Consider the following 22,187-nt stretch of genomic DNA (forward strand, 5'->3'; position numbering starts at 1 on the left):
AATTGGTTACTGCGTTTTTAGCTATAGATGAATATAAGTTTAATTAAGCAAATGTTGAATCCAATTAGAAAAAAAGAGTTCCACAAGTTGATCGAAAGGGGTTCATAAGAGCAACAATACATAAATACAATCTGTATGAATAAAGGAAGTTGTTTTGTTATATTGGTTATTTAACACGAAAACTTAAATGTTTTATAATTCTGTAAAGCGAATGTACTATTGCCTCCTTTGACGCTCATACCTCATCATCATCGGTGACAAGGAGGGCCTCGTTGGCTGTCCCTCCAAAGACACAACAGAGTCTCACTCTACGGGCGAAATCTGCTTTAAGTAGCGAAAAGATTAACCAATTTTCGAGACCCCCGGGGAGGCCGCACATTACTGAAGGACACACGGAACCAACACTGCAATAGATAGTATATTGATAATAACATGTACACTGCGTTATCATACACCAGTGTGCAAAACAAAAATAACGCGATTTCCGAACATCTTAACATTAATCTCATATAAAATATTGAGATTAAGAGCTACGAGACAAACCGATCTCACGTAAATTTTATTAGATTTATTGAATCATATTTAGGTTTATACACGTAGAGGCTCTCAAACCACCGGAAAAAGCCGACTTTGATAATAAGTCTAATAAACATATTTAAGAATAATTTTAAGGCATTTGAGCTAATTAAAGACACAAAAAGATAGCTACATGTTTTTACCCTTATTGACCACTTAAGACTTCACAAAAGTAAAGCGGTTTTTTTTTTATAGTAAGCGCTTTTTCCAATTAACAGTTGGACGCACGTTTTACAATAAATGGAGCATGATATTTGATCTAATAAAAATGTATGTATCCAACATGCAATTTTTCAGGAAAACGAAAACCAATACACCTCGTACCTTTACATCTCGAACCTAATGCCCAGAACCATTTTTAACTTGTTTTCCATGGACTTTATTGAAGGTTAGAAGTTTATGTATGTGAATAGCGAATCTTTAAAACTTACTTTAACTAAGACCAGAAACAAAAAAATGTCACCGCAAAAGCATGCTAAGGTCCCCATAAATGTCAAGTAGCTATATACAAAAATACACGCGTTCCATCACGTCATCGCTATTAAGGAACTTCAACCTTTCCAGTTAATCGCAAGCGGAACGATTATCTATACAGATGCGCTCATCTATATAGGGTCTATTGTGTGTGTACTGATACACATCTGGTTGTTGGAGCGCGATGCTGATACCTCCTGTATATTGGTACTTTCGAGAGGAAAACGAACCGCCATTTTCCGTTGGGTATCATAAACCCATACACTAACGATCATTAGTCAGATGATAAGTTTGGTTCATATATTAGCTAACCACAAGGAGGGCAATCTTAAACGATTAAACACGAAAAAATACTACTATTTAGTTACAAAGAACCCCCATATGTAGTGACAGTGATAATTGTGATTTCATTTCTGTGACAGATGACCATTTATTATTGATGTTTCACTGGGTGATTCATTTGCCCCTTACGGCGTCTTCCGAAACAAAGTCTTTTGACGCCTTACTGTATCGACATACCTTAGCACGAACATTATTTTTGACTATTTATCATATACAAGAGGCCACTGTGCGTCTCTTAGCCACTGACAAATAAACTACATTAAACTTACTTATACTTAAAACTTAGGTTCATCGTAATGCTGCCCCTTATGCAGCCACAGTAACGTCTATTATAATCGAATAATTAAAAAAAGAGCGTCGTATGCATAAGGCTTCCGGTCCAACAGATGGCCGCTTGGCCATTTAGAAACATATATTTATACTTAGGATCTCTACAAGCTGTTTTTGCCGGTACGGCATCCCTCTGTATATGGACCATGTTGTAAATGGTATAGTTTCTTTCTCCATTTAGGTTAAATCATTACAAACCTAAGGGTTCTTAGGTGCTGAAAGAAGTGTGTCGGACATTTGGTCAATTCCACTAGACCGTACCGACCCGCTGAAAGCGCGGAGCTCTTCGTGTAGCAGGGATCATCCAAGATTGTAACCCGAGGCTGTCTATCTGCTTACCAATAATTTCCATTGGTAGTATTACATCTGCTCGTGTTAGTTTATATACTCCTCAAAGTATAGGAGTTCTTCTGATGGGATCTGCCTGCTGCCTTCTAGTCAGCAACGTCCTACCTGGTGGTAAGGAAAAGAAAATGGACCAAAGATATGTGGACGTTGGCCTAATGAGGACAGGTCGTTGGAGTCAAGTTGTTGGATCTATCGTAAGCTGCACTTCAGTAATCCAACATTAGTTTCTATAGTTGTCTAGATAATATCAAAGGCACTTACTACGAGCACCCTACTTGTTACAAATTGTTGACAGACTAGCTTACTTGCTAGCGAACTTGGAAGTAACAGTGTATATATATATATATATTTTTTTTAATATTTGCATATAACTTTTCTATTTGGAGCTGCTTCAGCAAGTTGATATTAACGGTAATAGAGGCTATCCGTGTCCCCATTGGCTTCTGCGCACCTGTAACGCGTATAATATAATGTAGCGATAGGAAATTCCCTTGTCGGGGAGAACTTTGTACGATCGACGCTAAAGGCATGTCGCTCTAAGAACTCGTAGCCGCCGCGAAGTTTGCACGCCAGCAGCGACTGTCAAACCGCACAAATACGAGGGTATATTAGCCATTTATGGCCGTCGTTGACATATCTGCAGAAGACGATCAGTATCCAATTCTCAACATATATATGAAGATGCTATAATACATTCAAACATCGTGAACCGCTACAAAGTTTTGAAAGGGTCCAAAGTTACACAATACTACGCTATCTTTGTTGAATGTACTGCGTCAATGTGGTGACATTACAGCTCACCGGTTCTTCTCTTCAATTCGTGATGTCATGTTTTTCTCCCTAAAAAAAGAAGTTCACCGGTTATTGGCTGTAGTAACACGTGTTCTTTCGTGGTAAATCGATGCGGAGGTTATAACATCTGACCTTATAGAGTTAAACACTTTATTTTCTACTTCGGAATAACATTGGATTTCTAATACACCTATAATAATTGTTGTTGTTGTTGTTTCTGTAAATTGCGTTTATAAGGGAAGTATACCTGATCCCAAGTAGTTACAATGGTGGATCCTATCAGTAAGAAATCACTGGACAGCCCGTTCGCATAAAGGTACAATACGGTAGATGTTTTCAGAATTTCTTCTGAGTTATATTATTTGGTGAATGGCGAACGCGTGTATTTTTGTATATAGCTACTTGACATTTATGGGGACCTTAGCATGCTTTTGCGGTGACATTTTTTTGTTTCTGGTCTTAGTTAAAGTAAGTTTTAAAGATTCGCTATTCACATACATAAACTTCTAACCTTCAATAAAGTCCATGGAAAACAAGTTAAAAATGGTTCTGGGCATTAGGTTCGAGATGTAAAGGTACGAGGTGTATTGGTTTTCGTTTTCCTGAAAAATTGCATGTTGGATACATACATTTTTATTAGATCAAATATCATGCTCCATTTATTGTAAAACGTGCGTCCAACTGTTAATTGGAAAAAGCGCTTACTATAAAAAAAAAACCGCTTTACTTTTGTGAAGTCTTAAGTGGTCAATAAGGGTAAAAACATGTAGCTATCTTTTTGTGTCTTTAATTAGCTCAAATGCCTTAAAATTATTCTTAAATATGTTTATTAGACTTATTATCAAAGTCGGCTTTTTCCGGTGGTTTGAGAGCCTCTACGTGTATAAACCTAAATATGATTCAATAAATCTAATAAAATTTACGTGAGATCGGTTTGTCTCGTAGCTCTTAATCTCAATATTTTATATGAGATTAATGTTAAGATGTTCGGAAATCGCGTTATTTTTGTTTTGCACACTGGTGTATGATAACGCAGTGTACATGTTATTATCAATATACTATCTATTGCAGTGTTGGTTCCGTGTGTCCTTCAGTAATGTGCGGCCTCCCCGGGGGTCTCGAAAATTGGTTAATCTTTTCGCTACTTAAAGCAGATTTCGCCCGTAGAGTGAGACTCTGTTGTGTCTTTGGAGGGACAGCCAACGAGGCCCTCCTTGTCACCGATGATGATGAGGTATGAGCGTCAAAGGAGGCAATAGTACATTCGCTTTACAGAATTATAAAACATTTAAGTTTTCGTGTTAAATAACCAATATAACAAAACAACTTCCTTTATTCATACAGATTGTATTTATGTATTGTTGCTCTTATGAACCCCTTTCGATCAACTTGTGGAACTCTTTTTTTCTAATTGGATTCAACATTTGCTTAATTAAACTTATATTCATCTATAGCTAAAAACGCAGTAACCAATTCCACCTTTTAAATGGAAAATACTTAAATAAATTTCGTAATTAAAAATGAACTTTGGAACTAAATAAACCTGACATGCATGGCCTACATAGAAGACGCGGACTGAAATTGTCTTCAGCGACATTAATGCGTAGTGTTTTGGTATAACACAAACACTGAATGTGTGTGCTATTTCTTTCAGGTGTGGGCTCTTGGAAGCAATGTATCTGGGTGCCTAGGAATTGGTGATACTCGCACAGCATTAAATCCTGTCAAGGTTAGTATTCGGCACTATTTGAAAGTTAGCTAACTTGTTTCAAGATACGAACTACACAAATACAAGGTTCGTTTGCAGAATGATAGTACATATTACATGTTGTATCGTACAAATGCTCATAAGCATGTAAAATAAAGCATATATATATATATATATATATATATATATGTATATATATATATATATATATATTATATGCTAGTAACGGCATATGAAGTAGTATATGAAGTAACGGCAATGTTACCATGTTTACTAACATCTGACGGTAAGGATACTAGGCCTTCTTATTATAACCATGGTTAAGCAGGTCTATAAATTATTCAGTTGTATGTAACGCTGGCCTTAGTAATTATTGCAGCAGTTGCCTAGGTTTTCGGACATGGGAGTTCCGGCAATTATTTTTTTTTCAATAACTATTTTCAGGTAGAAGCCATTTGCAATAAGAACGTTCGATCCTTTGCGTATGGATCGGGGCCTCATGTACTCGCTCTGACGGCCCAAGGCGATGTTTATGGTTGGGGTCATAGTGGCTATGCTCAGATCGGAAATGGCCAAATCTCAGGTTCGTCAGTGTTGCTATAAAAATCTGCGTAAAACGTATTCACCAAAATCCTAAGTTAACGAATGTGATTTCAGTGGGCCTTTATATTACTTAATATGTTTTATCCGAAAAAGTTGCATTCATCGAGAGTCTCGAAGTATTGTCCTCCGAATGAGATAGAGTCACAAGTTATCACGATCTTTTTAGATCCACACTAGACTGGTTTTATCTTAGCTTCCAAATTTGCATTCAACGACTGGCTTATTTGGGCTATCGTAATATAAATAAGGATGTAATAAATATGCTTATTCATTATTAATAAATAAAAATAAAAGTAAAACATGTCTTACAAATGCAGGTAAACTCGCCCGTATTGATGTCAAACAATATCCCGAATCCAGTGGCAGAGGTGGCGTGTGGAAGCTTCCATTCGACTGCCAGAACGATTAGTGGAGAGGTGCGTAACTATGCACTAAGCTGAGCTTTCACTCAGTTGAAAGATGAAGTTTTGTTTATGTACTTTTAAGTCTCAACTGCCCGAATTCTTGCACGAGCGTGCAGGTGTCTTGACAATACACGCAGGTCTTAGTTTTGAATTATTGAAGTGGAGGTACCGCATATTAACACGAATAAATGTAATGATTGAATCCTAGAATATGTCAACATTGAATAAAATATAATACATCGTATTTAACTTTCAGGTCTATTCGTGGGGTCAAAACAATTGTGGGCAACTAGATGTCGGAACTACATCTTCAAATCAGCACAATCCAAGAAAGGTCTGTGTAAAACTCTTATTACCAGATTAAGTATTAAGATCTCGGCCTTTATCATGTTCACAAGTGTATCTATTCCCTACACTGATATTTCTAGTAAATATAATTCATTGCCTGGGAATCGCCTGCGGACAGACATCAACAGTAGCTGTTTCCGAAAACGGTGAAATTTACGCTTGGGGTCTTAATGGTAATTATCTTTAGTTACAAAGTGGCAACGATGGGGATAGTTGGGTACCCAACGCGTCGACATATCTTTCACAGTAGTCATTGATAAGTCTCTTATGGTAATATAAATGTTGACTGCTTCGTGTGTATATATGCACAAAAGAATAGGCACTACTAAGTACGCAGTAACTGATTGTTGCCTTGCATATTATTACAAATATGTTGATCTAATGCTATTTTCATCGTTTTCTTTGAATTGTGTTGAATGTAATTTTAGGTTCTGGTCAGTTGGGGCTTGAAAATAATGTCAACCCAATGTTACCCGCTAAAATTGATGGCCTTAAAAATGTCACAATTCAAAAGGTATCAAAGATTATATACGGTAAAGTCTGATATTTAGTTTAAGTGCTTAAATCATATAATTATTTATTATCTCGAATGTTCTGTTCGCAACGGGTAGGTACCATCAGTCAAAGTTTAGTTCGCTTCGTTAGGAACTAATGTTCACGCCATTCCTTAGAAAGTAAATACATGTTTTTATGCTCTTATGCATTTCATTTGTAGATATTAATAGTAGCAAATTTGACTAATAATAACAGGTTGAAAGGTACTAAAATACACATGTAAATTGTTGATACGCTCAGGTTGTTTGCGGATTCGCGCATACAATGGCCCTCTCAGATGAGGGTACACTATACGTATGGGGAGCAAACTCTTACGGTCAACTCGGACTTGGTAACAAGGCTAACCAGGTATAATATTAATCTGCTTTCCCAATTTTTAAAGATCGGTTTTTCATATCGGCCTAATTTGACTTGAGAAATATGAAATTCTTTCTCGGTTCTAAAAAAAATATATTGGAATCTTGTGTGTACTCCTCTACAGGTAAATCCTGTCCGTATGAAGACAGACCAAAGTCGAATCATCGATGTGGCTGCGTCGCACTACACACAGATTTCCGCAGCCCTCACTGAAACTTCAAAGGTATTTAGTCATCGTTACAATTATATTTAGAGGAACCATTTTCAAAAACGATAATATTATACTTAGTTTTGTCATCTAATATAAATTAAATGTATGTATGCATCTGCCATCTCAAAACGGTTCTAGCAATTTCTATGCGTCGGTTTAACTTGAGTTCAGACTTAAAAACGCAAAAACTTTCCCAAAACTAATAGGGACGAGAATATAATGTTGTTGAGGAGTTGTGAAACATACCTATCGGAGTTACTTACCGAATAGGCTAACGAGAAAAGTGGCGGGTTAACTAGAGCATACTAACACCATTTGCATACATTGGTAGGTATTAATGTGGGGTCATTGTCGGGGTCAAGCAGTGACAGAGCCTATCGTTACGCCGTTCAAATCACTCCATGATGTCTTCGCTGCATTTTCTTCGGTGGCAATCACACAACTGCCTATGGTTGTTGGTCACAGGTAGAACAGACGTTTTCGAGGATTACCCCATCATCAACGAATTACGCATGCTTTTACCTTTCAATGAAATGTAATAAGTTATCAAAAATCAAAATTATATCTCTCAGAGCTTAATTCGACTGTTTTTCCATTTCGAAAGTTTTCCAAATTCCTAAAAATTACGATTCGATATGAGTCAAGATAACTTCTCTAGTTATCTTGTAAAGTGGCTGTAGTTAGTTTTTCTGTTATATGTTTATACTTAACAATCACATAAGCATTATTTGTCCAGGTGGGAACGCTGTCTTACGGGCATCCTGCGCCAACAATTCAACGATCCGACCCATTCGGACATCAAATTTGTGGTAGAAGGAAAAATGATTTATGTTCACAAGACAATACTCAAATTTAGATGCGAGGATTTCAGTACGATGTTCCAGGTACAGCGAAAATTCTAAAAAATTCATTCCTTAGAGTATCTGGGAAATAACTTGGTAACTGTATAATGTAATAACTGGCTACCAAGGTTGTAAGATGGATGTGCTAACGGGCTTTCGACATATTTAAAAGAAGATCGAAATACGAAAGGAGATAGTAATTGTATCAATAAGAGGCAATGTAACGATATATCTCAGCTCCAACAAACGAGGGAATAGGCTTTTCATCTATTTCTTCGTCTCACCTCAACTTTAACTGTAAACTCACTGCAATTTTTTATGACTTCAAATCCACTTAATTTCCAGAATAAGTTCACTTTAGGCCATCTTGCGGTCGAGTTAATATTAACTACTAACCGTACTATTGCTTTTTTAGGACCATTGGGCGGAGAATCAAAAAGATACCATAAAAATCGAGCAGTTCAGCCATCAGGTCTACAAAGCATTCCTTGAGTATCTCTACACGGGAGAGGTGGCTCTTTCACTAGAAGGTGCCATTGGCCTTCTGGATTTTGCCAACGCATATTGTGAGATTGGTCTCAAGGTAGGAACATGACTAAGGGTGTGATTACTTCTTAACCAAGTGTTTGTATTAGTGCGTTGTTGTTTTAAGGTGCGTCATAGGTTTCATTGACCGACATAGTTAGTCTAACTTTTCCATAAGCGAGTTCAAATGTAAATTCGATGTACTATTACTTTCATGGAAATTGAGTAAAAACAATAAAGCTGACAGATAGATATTTACAGGTGTTTCACAATGTAATGACACAAACCAGCAAGTGAACTCGGTGACGATAATTGGCTGTAACGTCACCAAGTAGTGATGGTGTTTCTAAGTGGGGCCTCGTTACCATCATAGTCGTCTAAGATGCTTAACTAGCTGCTACAGTCGAATCGAATTATAGAATTAAGTAATTTCTCGCTAGTAATTTACGAAACATATACTAACGTTGTTAATAAAGCTATGGCTAGCATTGGTAGGTAGAAAAACGGAATATAACAGTCTTTCACAATCCCGTTGCAAAATACCATTAACAGCTACCACTTCATAATTGTGTTTATATCGGTAAAATCAGAATTATATTTGATTTTGTCGCCAGGACCTAGTTTTGGTATAAAAAACGCAACACATAGTACAATTTAACCTTATACTGATGCCTATTGAATTTATAGAGATACACGTTGGAAGTCTACCGCATGTAGCGTACCTATAAGGGTACAACTTCTATTTTCAAATCTTTATTGTAGTAGTCAAAACTGGAATTTTGTACCGTTATATTTGCTGATTCCAGGTGCACTGCCATAATATAATAGAAAATGGCATTCTTGTAGAAAATTGCGCTTTGCGATATGCCGCCGCTATAAAATACGAGGCCAAGGAACTTGAGGACTTCTGTTTTAGGTGAGATGTTTCCTTGTCCACTATAAGCATATTTTCCCCGGGTGAAGTGCTTGGTTCTTCTTTTTCGTTTATTACAGGTTTATCAAGTTTATTATATCGTTCATTGTGACAAAAGCATGGGAAGAAATCGATTTGAGTACTTAACAGATGGCGGCATATACAATTACTCGTTATGCAGGATTGTATGTGGACGGATTCTCACATCTCCTGTACTTATTGTTGTAGGTTATAAGGTAGTAAGGTTTTTATTGTTTATTAATTCTTTTAGGTTTGCGATGAATCATACGACAGCGGTGGTGCAAATCGAGGCGTTTAGCAAACTGGATGACGGAACTTTAAAGGATTTTATTGTTAAAGCGGCAAAATATGGCGCGTTCCGGCATTGACCAGATCGAGATCGAATAGAATGTTCAGAAACTGACACAAGGAAGCAACGCGTGCGAGGTGGCCTGGTACTGCTTTTTGTAGACACGAGGATGACTTACGATGCAGACTGTATCGAAAATGTCTGTTGTACCAATTGAGTGAAATACTCATGAAGAACTTACAGTTAGAGTTACAGTTAGAGTTACAGCTATACAAATAACAGGAGAAGCCTTCTGTCGGAATCTGTGGGGTGAAACCTTTTCTGATGTTCTAGAGTCATGGCAGAACTGCTTTTTGTAAATGTAATCACTCAGGGGGTTCAAGGATTTCTATGGTAAAGATAACAATCCATAATATATACAGCTGAGGTCAAAAAATATATTTTAATCTTGCTGGCCTGACTGCAGGCAATCGAGTGAAATAAGAATGTTGTTTCACATCGCTTCGATAGCTAAACTCGAATGTGATACATCGACTTTGACTGAAAATAAATTGTGAAATAAATGGTTTATGCAATGGATATGGATATAGATTTATAGGTAATACAGGACAAGCGATATGTTATACATATTCATACACAAAAAGACCTGAGCCCGCTAGTCTTACTTCGAATATGTACAAGCCATTAAATGAAACGCTATGAATAATTATGTCAGCCGATGTAAATACTAAGTAGCTTACAAGTAAACATACTCGTTTTTTAATAAGAGAACAACAAAGTTTTTCGTTAGCTTTACATTAAAATTTCAATTTAGGATAACCAACATCTTTACTACTGGCGAAATTCCGTAAGCGTTGTTAGCTTCTGCAAATAATAACAGTAAAAACGGCACTTTATGCTTCGGGTAGGGAGAAGCTTGTTGCAGGTCGTTCTGAAAAAAGACGCCGGAAAACAGAGGTAGTTGCCTGATGAACCGTGAAACGCTCCTCCAGGGTGCCGCCTACGAAATTTCGGTAATATGGAAAGTTAGTGTTTGTCTTGCATGCATCGACTTGTAATTGCACTTGCGGTATCTGGTATTGATAGCGATTCCATCGCTCGTCAAATTACTTTACCAGGTGTTCCATATTCGCTGTGAGTCAACGCGAAAAGTTGAGGCAGAGTTGGAGCGTCTAAAACTAGCAGTCGTCGTATTGTAGCATGGAATCTGTTGCACCAACTGGTTCTATGTTCATAAGACAAATGCTCATAACGAAGAAGCTCTTCCAATAGTTCCTTCTAATTAGTAGACAGGAGTGACCTTCATACAATTTTTTTGCTAGCTTGTAGTAAAAGCACTGTACTGGTTCAGCACAATATTTTTAATACATACTACCTAACGAATAACTAATCAGGGAAAACTCAGAGAACTGTGTAAATTTATCTAGCGTACAAACAATCCATGCGTAAGATAATTCGGCAAATCGTAAAGAGAAAAAGTAAATTTTGATTTTGAAAAAAATAAACCGTGTACTGACGTATTTATTTATCAGCCTTAGCCTTTCTCCAGTTAAAAGAAAACAACTGCATCAAATTAGCCTTTTTCATAACGTAACGCTAGACTATGCTTCTCAATGAAACGACCGAGTAAAAATACCCATGCAACATCCTCGTATTTCTTGCCGCAGACAGCTTCATTGAGTCATCATTAACATTCTTGTTAATATCTACTGTAGCTACCATATTCTATTTTCTTTACAGTCCGACATCTAAATAACAATTCAGCCTAATATCTTTTTGTCTCTTTACTGTCTCCTGGCAGTTCCTTTAAGAATAAGCTAAATCTTCCAATTTATAAACGTCTTTGTCACTTCTAAAGTAGTTCGCAAGTTCGTTAACTTCAACAGAAACTGGTAATTTTATAAATTAATGTAACAATATGCGAGCCTATCATAACCTCCTACGCCCGTTCCGCAACATGTAATTGGTTAACCTTAACCGCAAGATTCACACGTAAACTGACTTCCCTGTTCTGGCAGAATCTTAGCCTACGCTGACATGAATATTCCGGCTCGCTGAAATTAAAAAAATGGGTTACTTAGGGTTTATAACTCTAAAATTCGTAATTCACAGCAGATTAATTACACATGTTCGAGGATTCATAGGCAAACTGCATTCTTAGCAGCGATCACTTCAGTGCCGCGACTTATACAATGTATACGAAGCATACGCAAGGACTAAGCTAAAATTAATTCTGCTTTTCACGTTTCTCACATTCCAGAAATTCGAACCTTACCTTAAAGTAAATACCACAAAGCTTTGTAAAACATAAGATAGAAACCTTGGCGGAACAGGAAGACCACACTTTTTAAGCCAACATGCGTGCATTTTCGTCATCCGTGGTCGGTTCAAGCAAGGTCTTCATGAAGCCTGCCACAGAAGTACAACAAAGCAGACGCTTATTACATCAGCTTCAGTAAACCGGCGGTATAAGCCATCGATCATAAATTTTACAGAAATTCGCATATGCAAAATTTCGTTTGGGCTGCGATTTCAGCAGTGACTCGTAAGTCCAAGAACAGCAACTATTATATATCTACAACCAAAATTGTCAGACTCATTGCCGTTTTCTAGTTCGTTGCAAGTTTAGTGTAATCTTACTAGTTACCATTATAATTACCAAGCAATTGCATCGTTCAAGCGTGCTCTTCGAGGGAATTTAGTACATCGAAATTAATCAAAAATGGAACACGGTATCGCAATCATTTTTTCTGCAGCTCTTCCGTAGTAGCGTGGATATGCACAGCGGAGTACGGATGCCCTCTTTGTTCCACAGTGTGTTATTCACTATTACCAAAACCAAAACAACGTTCAAATCCGAAATTTCCACCTTATGGCCGCTGGTTGCACTCATCACACCGACAGACGCAAGTGGGAATTGTTCCGTTAATTTGCAAAGCCTGTTGAACAAGATCTACTAGAACAGATAACTTTTGCATTTGTGACTCGACAACGTTAATGCTCGACATATCGTTATCATGTAACGCTTCAACGTGTGCACGGGGTAGTAAATGCGACGAAACTGCTTGCAGATGCATTGCGGGAGCTATGACAGTCGCTACGGTAGCTGTAGCTGTTGCATTCCTAAAAAGAGCAAATTATAATGCATTACTATGAAATCCAATGTTTAAAAACATAAATTACGTGACATTTTATGCCAAACATGGCATAACCGCAGCAAGCAGTCAAGATATTTAAAGTACCTTTGTGTCTAACCTTAGTAACTACGCGGGTTCTTTTCAACGCTGCAACTTGACTGAGACTAATCCCTATAATACAACGTGTCTCGCGTAAGAATACGGCAGCGACGTTATATGTTCAAAATAACTACTACCCTGTTGCAGGTCATAAACCGTTACGGGGAAATTGGCTTTTATTACATCTGGCGTAAAAAAACTCATTAGGTTGTATAAATGGCATAGATCAACGTTGTGAAATAGACGTCCAGTTGCATTATAAAGGTGCAAGATGTGCCCTGTCCATATAGACAGCTATGGCTGCCTATAAGGGAAAAAACCAGAGTGATCAAATACCTCTTTCTGATTAGCACACTCTTTTTACATCGGATTATGTCTCGATCGGATTAAAGTAATTAAAATGTTTGTCTAAGTGCTTGAGTTTCGCAATCGCCAGTGATAATTAAAGAACCAACACGTATAGGCAAAAAAACCCGAGCTTCAACGTTCAGGCGAACCCTCAGGAAAAAGCAAAGAACCTATATTTTTTAAGCAGAATGAGTTACCTCAAAGCCTATAATCTATCAGAGTTGCCTGGGAGGTTTGCGTGTGTATATGCATGCCGTTTACTTTAACGAATTAAAACCCACCAACCTACACAAAAAACGTTTGGTGACCCTGTTTAGAGAATTATCTGCCCAGTCCTTGCATTGTTCTAATAATTCCCCCTTTTGTACTGAAAGTTTGTTTTTTTTTACTCAAAAAGTACTCTCGTTTATAAATAATTTCCATAATACTGCAGTACATGCTTTAATCATGTATGATTATAGGAATGCTTTCGCCCATCATTAAGAAGGTCATCTATTATTATTCTTATTAACTTTGACGTTTTCTGATACAAGATACTACATGACTACAAGATAATGAAAAATGAATTCGCTAGCCCGGGCACCGTATTGAACTGACTACCTGACCTAGAATGTACCAGCTATTGCTGCCATGCATTATTTAAGCACTTTTAGACGTCCTCCAAATTAACACTAACTAAGTTGCATCCTTTCTATAATACGCACGATTTTAGAATGAATATTTTATATAAATGATCATTCATAGGCATCCTTAGCGTTGAACAGTTGAGTTTGTTAGCAGGGACAGGCTCAGGTTGAAAAACGCCTGTACCTGTAGTACAGTGGTAGCTAGTAGTAATAGCAGTACTAATAGTATTTTCTGGCGCTAATTTTTCTAGAAGTGTCGGTGATAAGGCATTGTGAAGCCAGTTGCTGACATATACTATTTTATTGGGTTCGCCGTCCGAACATATTGAAGGCGCCGAGACAGGTGGGGGGCTTTCTATCCAGTGACACAGCGCTTCGGACTTACATTGGATTGTGGAATTAAATTTGGCACTCCAAATGGGTACTTTCGTATGTGTGTTCTCACAACCAACAGAAGTCACTGCGACGGTCGATTTTCCTACTGAAACAAAATTAAGCACTATTTTATTGTGACTTGAAACACTGCAGGCAAATCTGATTATTCCAACAAAATCAGATCGTTAGTTAGCCATGTAGAGCTACTAAGGATAATTATTATCAATCGATCAGAGATGCAAATACTTTTTTTTTTTTTACAAGTATTGTAGTTACGAATCCCTTGGATCTGACCCACAATACTAGTACTGAACAACAACAAAACGTACAAGGCAAAGTAAAAAGCCAGTTGGTACACTGATTGTAGTGATTCCGCGAGCTACGATACTCGTGCTCTAACACGAAGCTGGAGAAGCTATCCATACTGTAGCCACTTTGTATATTTTTAATTTTACATTAAAAAGCTTAAAATAAACAATATAGATATAAAATATCAGTCCTTGCAAAAGTCATTCAGCTAGTTATCACGCTCGTAACACTAGCCGTCAAAATCTCCGTAGGCCTGCATAATATTCATCAGTTTACGTGTTAGATTGGGCGTAAGATTTAAGCGCACGTTTAAGGTTTCGATGTTGTCCGGCTAAATGTTCACTTGGTCTAGAAAAAAATACTAAGGAAATACGGATTATACGAAGATTACATCAGCTAATGTTGTCTCACCCGTAACTAGTAGAACCAATTTTTAAAATAATGGGGGGATAAAGTCAAAAAAAAATTGAAGCTCTACCTACCAGAACGAAATATAAATTATGCTGCTAACCGGGTTTGAGTTACTGCTGCATATAATGTCATACAATGGCCCATCTAATTTTCGAGCTAATTACCTTAGCACTAGGCTTCAAGACATGGGAGCCCCAATCAGATGCCCTCGTTGAGAGCCATTAGTTAATTACCGTATCAAAAGTCCTGTTCGAAGGGCTGAAACGTCACTTCCGTGACCTTTGCCCGAATTGTGTGCATAAGTTTTATTTTATTATCGTTTTTCCTACCTATAGTTTCCTATAGATTGTTCATTCAACAATTTCATTCTTCATAATAGGGACGCTTGGAACTCGTCTCGCTCAGTACCTAACTTGGCTGTTGTCTCCACCAGTGCCTAACGTGCTTCAAAAACCCAGTGTAGATTTCCAGAGTCTAGACGAAAAACATTTGTTTCACGTTATCCTCAAGTTACATGACAAATAATGAATAAAATAGAGGGTCGGGTACATCTAGATATACAATATCTAGGTAAGCAAGGTTATCGGAAAATTGTACGTGCACCCGAAAATGTTCTAAAAATGTATCTTTGAAATGTAGAATGCCTTAAGTAAATATGGTAGTGATAATTGTTAATAACTGTTTTTTCTACGCAAATCTGAATTGTGCGTCTCAGTGAAACCTCTGAATTGTTGATTTGTTCCAGCTATTATTCAGCTGATGATTGCTAAAATAATAATCTGAACTGACCAAATTACGTCTGTTTTTATCTGCTGTCAGGCAGTTGCTCGATTGGGTTACATTAGCAAGTGGTTGAACGCACCATAAAAAATCTTCGCAGAAGGCAGGCTTGGCTGTTTCAGCATTGGAGCTTGAGTCACACTACCTCGTGTAGGTGAGTACCGATTTGATTTACCTCCAGCAGGGTAAACCCAGCCTAAAACACAAATTGTGATGTGATTATTTATGGGATTTCGCACCTACTCGTCGATCCACAACACCTTGGATACAGTGTGGATTTTACCCTTTTCATTTTAGCACTCATTACCTGAACTTTCTAGAATATTCACCTGTCTTTTATTCCCTAGTACCCATTACGTACTATCCAATAGAAGCTCACGATCTTCTAGTCTACTCTTCGATTTCTGGTGTCAGCATAGTTTCTAAACACAACTACGTTCGACTGCTCATTTCCGTTTTAGTACCCACGCACTCATCAACTGTGTTTGCGAAACTATTCAATTAGAGAATATTCATTTTAATAACAGCATAAGTTACCTGTCTGGGTCGAATTCTTTTGCAACGAGCTTGAAATGGAAATCTTTGAAGGGGATTTATATGGAATACCAACTTGGAATGGTTGACAATCGCCCGCACTTACGGAGCTACTCTCTACAGCAGCTACTGGTGTCCTATCTAACACCTGGATATTATTGGTTTCTTGCGAAGTCCGTCTGCGTTGTGTTAACGGCATTGCTTCCCACCTAGCAGCTGTGGATGCTGTTTGAGTTTCACTATTATTCCACCCTGTCGAGAACTTCCGAATCAGGAAACAGAACCAGTTACCAACTAAAACCACAAAGATTTACTTGCTTGTGGTTTTTGATCATGGTGGGCGAACTGCATTGGTAGTTATCGAAAAAAAAAAAACTAACCAAAAATCGAGTAGCTGCTGCATTAGCCTAAAATCACTAAAAACTGTCCGGTTGGATTACTGTTGAATGTCGATCGCAGTTATTAGACAAAGGCTTACTTACACAAGGCTGTTCTTTTAAGTATTTGCACAAAGCTGATAGAAAAAAAATAGCTATTAAGTGACGGTTGACGAGTGCGTTTAGAACGTATCGCTTAGCTTTATTTATAGCAGCAGCTTATTAACTTTACCACAACTAAGCTTTGTTTCTTATTACGTTCAATATAATAATAATAATAAGATATTCAAACTAAAAGATTGCTCTTTGGTTCTACATCAGCTGGCTGAACAAACCAGGTTCTTTAAGCCTATTATCCTCATACTACATTATATGGTAAGCTGTTACGAACTTATGAAGAGGTTTCCTTTAAATAGTATTAATGAGAACTTCGAGAGGGAGGGCATTATTTCGATAGAGCCCGGAGCATTGTATGGGCATTACTTATAGTGATAAAAAATCTCGCGGGCATATAAAGAGGTTTCTTTTTTGTATTCACCTTGTTGTTGTTGTTGTTGTTAGTCGAAGTAATGAACTGGAGGGAGGCATGCTGCGTCTGTATTTGGTGGCTATCGTTGCTAGTACTGCTGTTCGTACTGATTTGATGTTCTGGCGGTTGTCGAGGCGACTGGCCCCAACCCCTCACGACAGGGCCTTCACCAACACCCCAATATTCACCTGATTCGTTTCCCTCAACTGTGACATCCGAACTGATGAAACCTTTTATTTGTCGTAACAAATTTGCAACGGCAGCTTTACTCATGGGAGAGGTTGAGCCGTTTTCAGTTGATGTCCAGCTCTTGTTTAGGGTATAAGTAGTTTTTGAGCTGCTTTTTTGATCTGACATATGCCTAGGATTGTCGCTATTTCGACTCCAAGTACAGTCACCAGATTCTGCGAGGGCCAGCAGTTCCTGACTAGACCTGAAAAATCAACACGTATAAACTACCCACTTCAGACCTTCTTCAACGCAATCGCGAGTAACAGCGATGTGCTGTAGTACTACCGATAAGCAACAAACACGATGTCACTTAAGCTAGAATCATATCGTCGGTTAGCAGCATATAGCCTTTGGCGGTCAAAAAACGGTGGCCAATACTGGTTGTAGGAGTAATTGTATTTTACCATAGTGGTATAGCATTCCAACATGTAGCACAACAGGAAAAAAATACTTTCACTGGAATCCTGTGGCAATTCATAGCGTCAAATTTATTCCAGCTCACGCAGTCGTAAGTTGCTATTTCTAACATTATTAAATACTCAAAAAACCAACGTAAGTATGAACGTTTAATAATCGTGTAAGAGATCGATAAAAAGCAGAAGTTTTGCATTGCATGATGCTGCTATTGTGACGGTGGTAGAACATAACTTGTTAGCAAAGGGACGCGCAAACATGGCTGCAGATTATCTTAATGAATAGAATAGTTGTTTTCACTGCTGTTAGGCACAGATGTTTAATATCGTCATACCACTGAACAGCACGGGCATGATAAAGGCGCACAGAACTCCGAAGACTGGCAACGCTGCATTGACGCCGATTTTAAATATACTGAATGCGAGAGAAAGGCCAAAATTACATAAACACCCCTGCCATATCCTTGAATGAGCAATTCATTATGTTTGATGCAAGAAATATGAATACGTTGATTAAGTTTTCTCACTGGCAGGTTTCGGAATAAAAAAGTAAAACTCAATAAAGTTTTAAATATTTATAAAGCTAAACTCCGGTGTATGGACCTCACACTGAAAAAGCTGCAAACTGCTTACGCTCACCAGTAGCTGAAACAACACTTACACAAGGCAGCTTTACCTGAATCTAAAATTGTTTAGAGTTTGAAAATCAATCAAAAAAGCTTGGCGAAGACTGCGTACATTGTTGGGCAGATTGTGGCCTGTCTTCCTTCAGATACGTTGATCTGCCAAAGCGATAACGCGAGAGGTGTTCGCTAATCGACTTTTCTTTCGTTTTCAATATTCCGCAAGCAACGTCAGTCTCCGCCGACTGCCTTGACACCTAACCCTATGACTATTAAGAGAATATAGATCCACATGCGCTTGCAAAATGCCACTCGAATATCTAGCACACTCAATGGCGATCACCTCTCGACTTTGTCAAATCAGTAACGAAATTCTAATAACAAATCGATTGCCTCCAAGTCATGCTTTAACGGCTGAAACGCAGGCGATATACAATAACTAGTATAAATTAATAGAACAAAATTCCAAGTCGAATCAAAAAAATCACGAATGAAGTCTTATTTGATGACCTTCTCTGTTGCGATAAGCACACTGCCACGTTGAGCAGACGACAGAGTTACTGTTCTATTATATACGCGGTAGTCAAGTTTTGAACTGCGATGACGAATGACGGGTGAGCTGTTGGTGGAAAGTTACTAGCTGAATATTTCGTCTTGGTAGCTCATGCAATATGGTGACCTCTAGCGTACTTTAGGTGCATCTTTTATTCGAACGACACATGGTACCATTCGTTCAGACGTATGTTTGCTGGCGGCAGTTTCTTTTTCGAGGCTTTCCTACTAAATTGATTTTGCCCATACACGTGAACTTACTTGGAAAACAACTGACTATAAAAGAAAATCGCAACGGCCTGAATTAAAGTTAGGTTTCAGTTGCACGAGCTTTATGTCTCCTGTGAGACACTATGAGTCACGTGTATTGTCCCGTATAAACAGTTGAAGCACATCTGCTAGGTAGAATTTCTTAACGAAGGATGACAGGCCTATTCCGGTACAGTTGGTAGGTTTGACATTAAAAAACCACGGTGCCACCCGGAAGTTCATCAATGGTGTCTTGCCAGATATTCTATCAAAGAGGAAACCTAAAGAACTGCTTTGATTTTATAACGGCTTAATTTAATTATCATTTGACGAAGAGACTACGGCTAGGTACTGTGCGCTCTCTTTACTCACTTAAACTTTATCAACTTTGTTGACGATTTGGATTGAGAATTAAGCATGGCTGATTATTGAGGTTTTGTGGTTTTACTACAAGCTAAAGCAATGTCTGGGTTTTTCGCAGTTATAATTAGAAACAAAAAAGAAGAGATTTTTTTACCTAGTTTTGTATTATTTCCAAAGCAGCTTGGAAACATACAGCGACATAAGTAAGTTCCTACGTTAGTAGCGCTGACAAGCTCCGCTGCGGGGGGCCTCTAAACCGACAGATATAGTAATGCAATTTCGAAGGCGCACGGATTGATAAGCAAGTACATTTAATCTTCTGGGGGCCATTCAACTGCTTGTCAGCTCGCTTAGGGCCTAGTCTACAGAGCACTATGTTGTCCCGGGGCTATTTATAGGGTAGCTATATACTTGAATACCCAGGACAGTATTCGTAAAGGCCAAAAGTTTCAAGAACATTAAGAAGAGAGCTTTTATTTAAAACTAAAATACAATTACATAAGGACTCGTAACGAATACAAAAATGATTCAATCAAAATGTACTCTAGAGAGAGAGAGAGAGTAAAAAAGATATAGATATACGTATATGCCACTATTGCGACAACAGGGAAAAACATAACAAGCGTTGTCTTACGATGGTATATTCTATTGCGAAGGACCTGTCAGATCGTCAGCAAGTAAAGAGCAATTTTGCGTGGATAGACGATATTATATACTTTTCTTAGTGAAAAGTATCTTCGACGTTGTATTTAATTCGGAGTCTTTTGGTGCCGCCCTCTGTACAAGCCTTCAGAATGATATTAGGATATATTATATTTCAAAGATGGCACCGGATTGCCATAAATAGGTCTACTATTTATTTGAGCACATCTCCTATCATGAAGCTGCCCCTAGAATGTGGTCTGACAGCAGAAGTTGACGAAGTTGGATCAGTCTTATTTGGGAACGCTTGGAGAAATGGGTGAGGTACGGTCGATGCCGCGGAAAGAAGCCTTTTTACCGACAAATATAAAAAACCATACCCAGATTTATTATTTTGAGTTACTTTGTGGGTCTGAACTAAACCAAAGATTTCACTGTTGCGTTAGAAGAGGTCAAAAACCCACGTCTACGTGTAGCCGCAGCCCATCAGGGAGTTCGTTTTCTAAGGTCTATGGAAAAAAAGTCTAAGGAAATCTAAAACGTGCGAAATCTGAAGTTGCGTTTCCTCTGCTTTCAGCGACCATTTGAGTTTTAAAAAATGTATTACCAGGATGGGGTCTATAATAGGTCTCCGGGAGAACCTAGAGGGTAACGTACGTACATGTTAATCCTGGGGACAAATTGTTGTCTGGGTTTGAACTCGAGCATAGACAGACAGACAGACGGTTCGTTTCGTGCTGGGAGCCAGATGCTTGCCTAATGGAATGCCAAACAGCGATACCTGGCGTAAAACTCGAAACATAGAGCGCTTTACGATAGAGATCGCTATAGAAAATGCAGAAGCGCTGCTTTTTATCGTTACTTTCTTGCAAGTGATACTTTCCATCGTTTATCCTAATTACCTGCATCGACCGCTTCCGTACTTTAGTAGTGAAAATTAAAAGTGTTGATTATACTAATTTGCCGTATAAATGTGTCTATATAAGTATTTAACATAAATTCCGTGCTTCTTTCTTTTTTTACATGTTGTTGCGAAGTTCGTTTTAGTGACATTGTGCAGTAAACGGAGTGGTAGCTCCAAATACAGAGGTTTTACGAAAAAAAAATGTATTTTCGACTATGTTTACCTTGCCTTTTGCTAAGGCTGAAGCCAGGGATAGTTGTGCTGCGTACTGTGGAAGCTCCTTGCTCAAGAGTGTTTAGCAAATTTCAATAATTATATCTTGAAGCTGAGTGATGCTCTCTTCATTTAGACGTTCGAAGACAATGACAGCCGTTTGATATCACCTTGGAACGAAGACAGCTACAACACAACTTGTGAAGCTAGAGAGAAAATGGACCAGGGTTATGTTACCATCGAAAAACATTTTAAGCTTATGGAATTTACTAAAAAATTGAGAACTTGTATGCTCCTTAAAATTGAATAAAAAGCACGAAGAAAAAAGACATTTCATTGCCTCGCCCCGGACATCTTATCCGGCCCCAAGCAACACACCGACAGGAGGACAAGGTTCTACACAATTGTTACGGGCTACTGTCACTTGTCGGTATGACGAGCGAGAAAAATGTGCAAATTTGGTGCCTTTAAATACGTCGAAAGCTTCTACGACTGCTTGACGAAATGCTTGAGAAAAACAAGGTGGCCAACCGAAAGCTATTTATAACTCAGCTGTATCGAGCGAACGAGTATATCCAATAAAAAAAGACTCAATAGACAAGGCAAAATCGTCCTTGATTACGATAATAATCTAGGTAACTCAAGGCAGAAACTGTACGAGCTGCTCGCGAAGATTTTCTCCCTTTTATTAACCACTTGATTTATTGGTTCTTGCTAGAAACTTCTAGGTCTAGTGTTGAAGAATTTTGAGACTATCTTTACTGCCAAATGTGCAGTCAGTAATTTTATTTACCAATGATCGGAAGAGGTAATGTTATATGATCTAAGCTGTAA

The 22,187-nt window shown here is 38.1% G+C and overlaps 3 protein-coding genes and 1 long non-coding RNA gene across 15 annotated transcripts in view; 2 read left to right on the plus strand and 2 right to left on the minus strand.

Annotated features, from left to right (window-relative positions):
- LOC111246588 (RCC1 and BTB domain-containing protein 1-like) overlaps positions 1-1,013 on the minus strand; it is a 7,377-nt gene extending 6,364 nt beyond the window's left edge. The window contains exon 1 of the mRNA XM_022796427.2: positions 242-1,013. Within this exon, the coding sequence (XP_022652162.1) occupies positions 242-451 (210 nt within the window). The 5' untranslated portion in view covers positions 452-1,013. The remainder of the gene's footprint in view (positions 1-241) is intronic.
- Positions 1,014-2,823: 1,810 nt separating this feature from the next.
- Positions 2,824-10,217, plus strand: LOC111246591 (RCC1 and BTB domain-containing protein 1-like). Its single transcript, XM_086983063.1, has 14 exons — positions 2,824-3,178; positions 3,934-4,096; positions 4,517-4,591; positions 5,015-5,153; positions 5,491-5,541; positions 5,834-5,911; positions 6,354-6,439; positions 6,721-6,828; positions 6,962-7,060; positions 7,380-7,513; positions 7,785-7,932; positions 8,306-8,473; positions 9,222-9,331; positions 9,600-10,217. Exons 2-14 carry the CDS (start codon positions 3,959-3,961, stop codon positions 9,715-9,717), a joined length of 1,452 nt encoding a protein of 483 aa, XP_086839189.1. The 5' UTR covers positions 2,824-3,178; positions 3,934-3,958; the 3' UTR covers positions 9,718-10,217.
- Positions 10,218-11,121: 904 nt separating this feature from the next.
- Positions 11,122-19,082, minus strand: LOC111246590 (uncharacterized). Of its 12 annotated transcripts, none has more exons than XM_022796438.2 (8): positions 18,941-19,082; positions 17,173-17,596; positions 16,261-16,519; positions 15,806-15,919; positions 14,234-14,329; positions 12,298-12,761; positions 11,914-12,047; positions 11,122-11,692 (listed from the first exon to the last, which is right to left on the minus strand). In XM_022796438.2, coding segments are annotated over exons 2-6 (819 nt in total). In that variant the 5' UTR covers positions 17,521-17,596; positions 18,941-19,082; the 3' UTR covers positions 11,122-11,692; positions 11,914-12,047; positions 12,298-12,759. The 12 variants fall into 12 exon arrangements, with proteins under 12 accessions (XP_022652173.1, XP_022652171.1, XP_086839634.1 ...); XM_022796436.2 differs by lacking the exon at positions 18,941-19,082 and adding an exon at positions 18,546-18,911 and having other exon boundaries at positions 14,234-14,326; XM_086983508.1 differs by lacking the exon at positions 18,941-19,082 and adding an exon at positions 18,546-18,911 and having other exon boundaries at positions 11,959-12,047; positions 12,508-12,761.
- LOC147757187 (uncharacterized) lies at positions 18,918-21,954 on the plus strand. The gene is made up of 2 exons (XR_015323646.1): positions 18,918-19,044; positions 21,274-21,954. It is a non-coding gene; the product is annotated as an uncharacterized LOC147757187 (long non-coding RNA).
- Positions 21,955-22,187: the final 233 nt, after the last annotated feature.

The sequence above is a fragment of the Varroa destructor genome, unplaced genomic scaffold, assembly GCF_002443255.2.
Source record: "Varroa destructor unplaced genomic scaffold, Vdes_3.0 BEIS01000003.1, whole genome shotgun sequence".
In the NCBI taxonomy this organism is placed as follows: Eukaryota; Metazoa; Arthropoda; class Arachnida; order Mesostigmata; family Varroidae; genus Varroa; species Varroa destructor.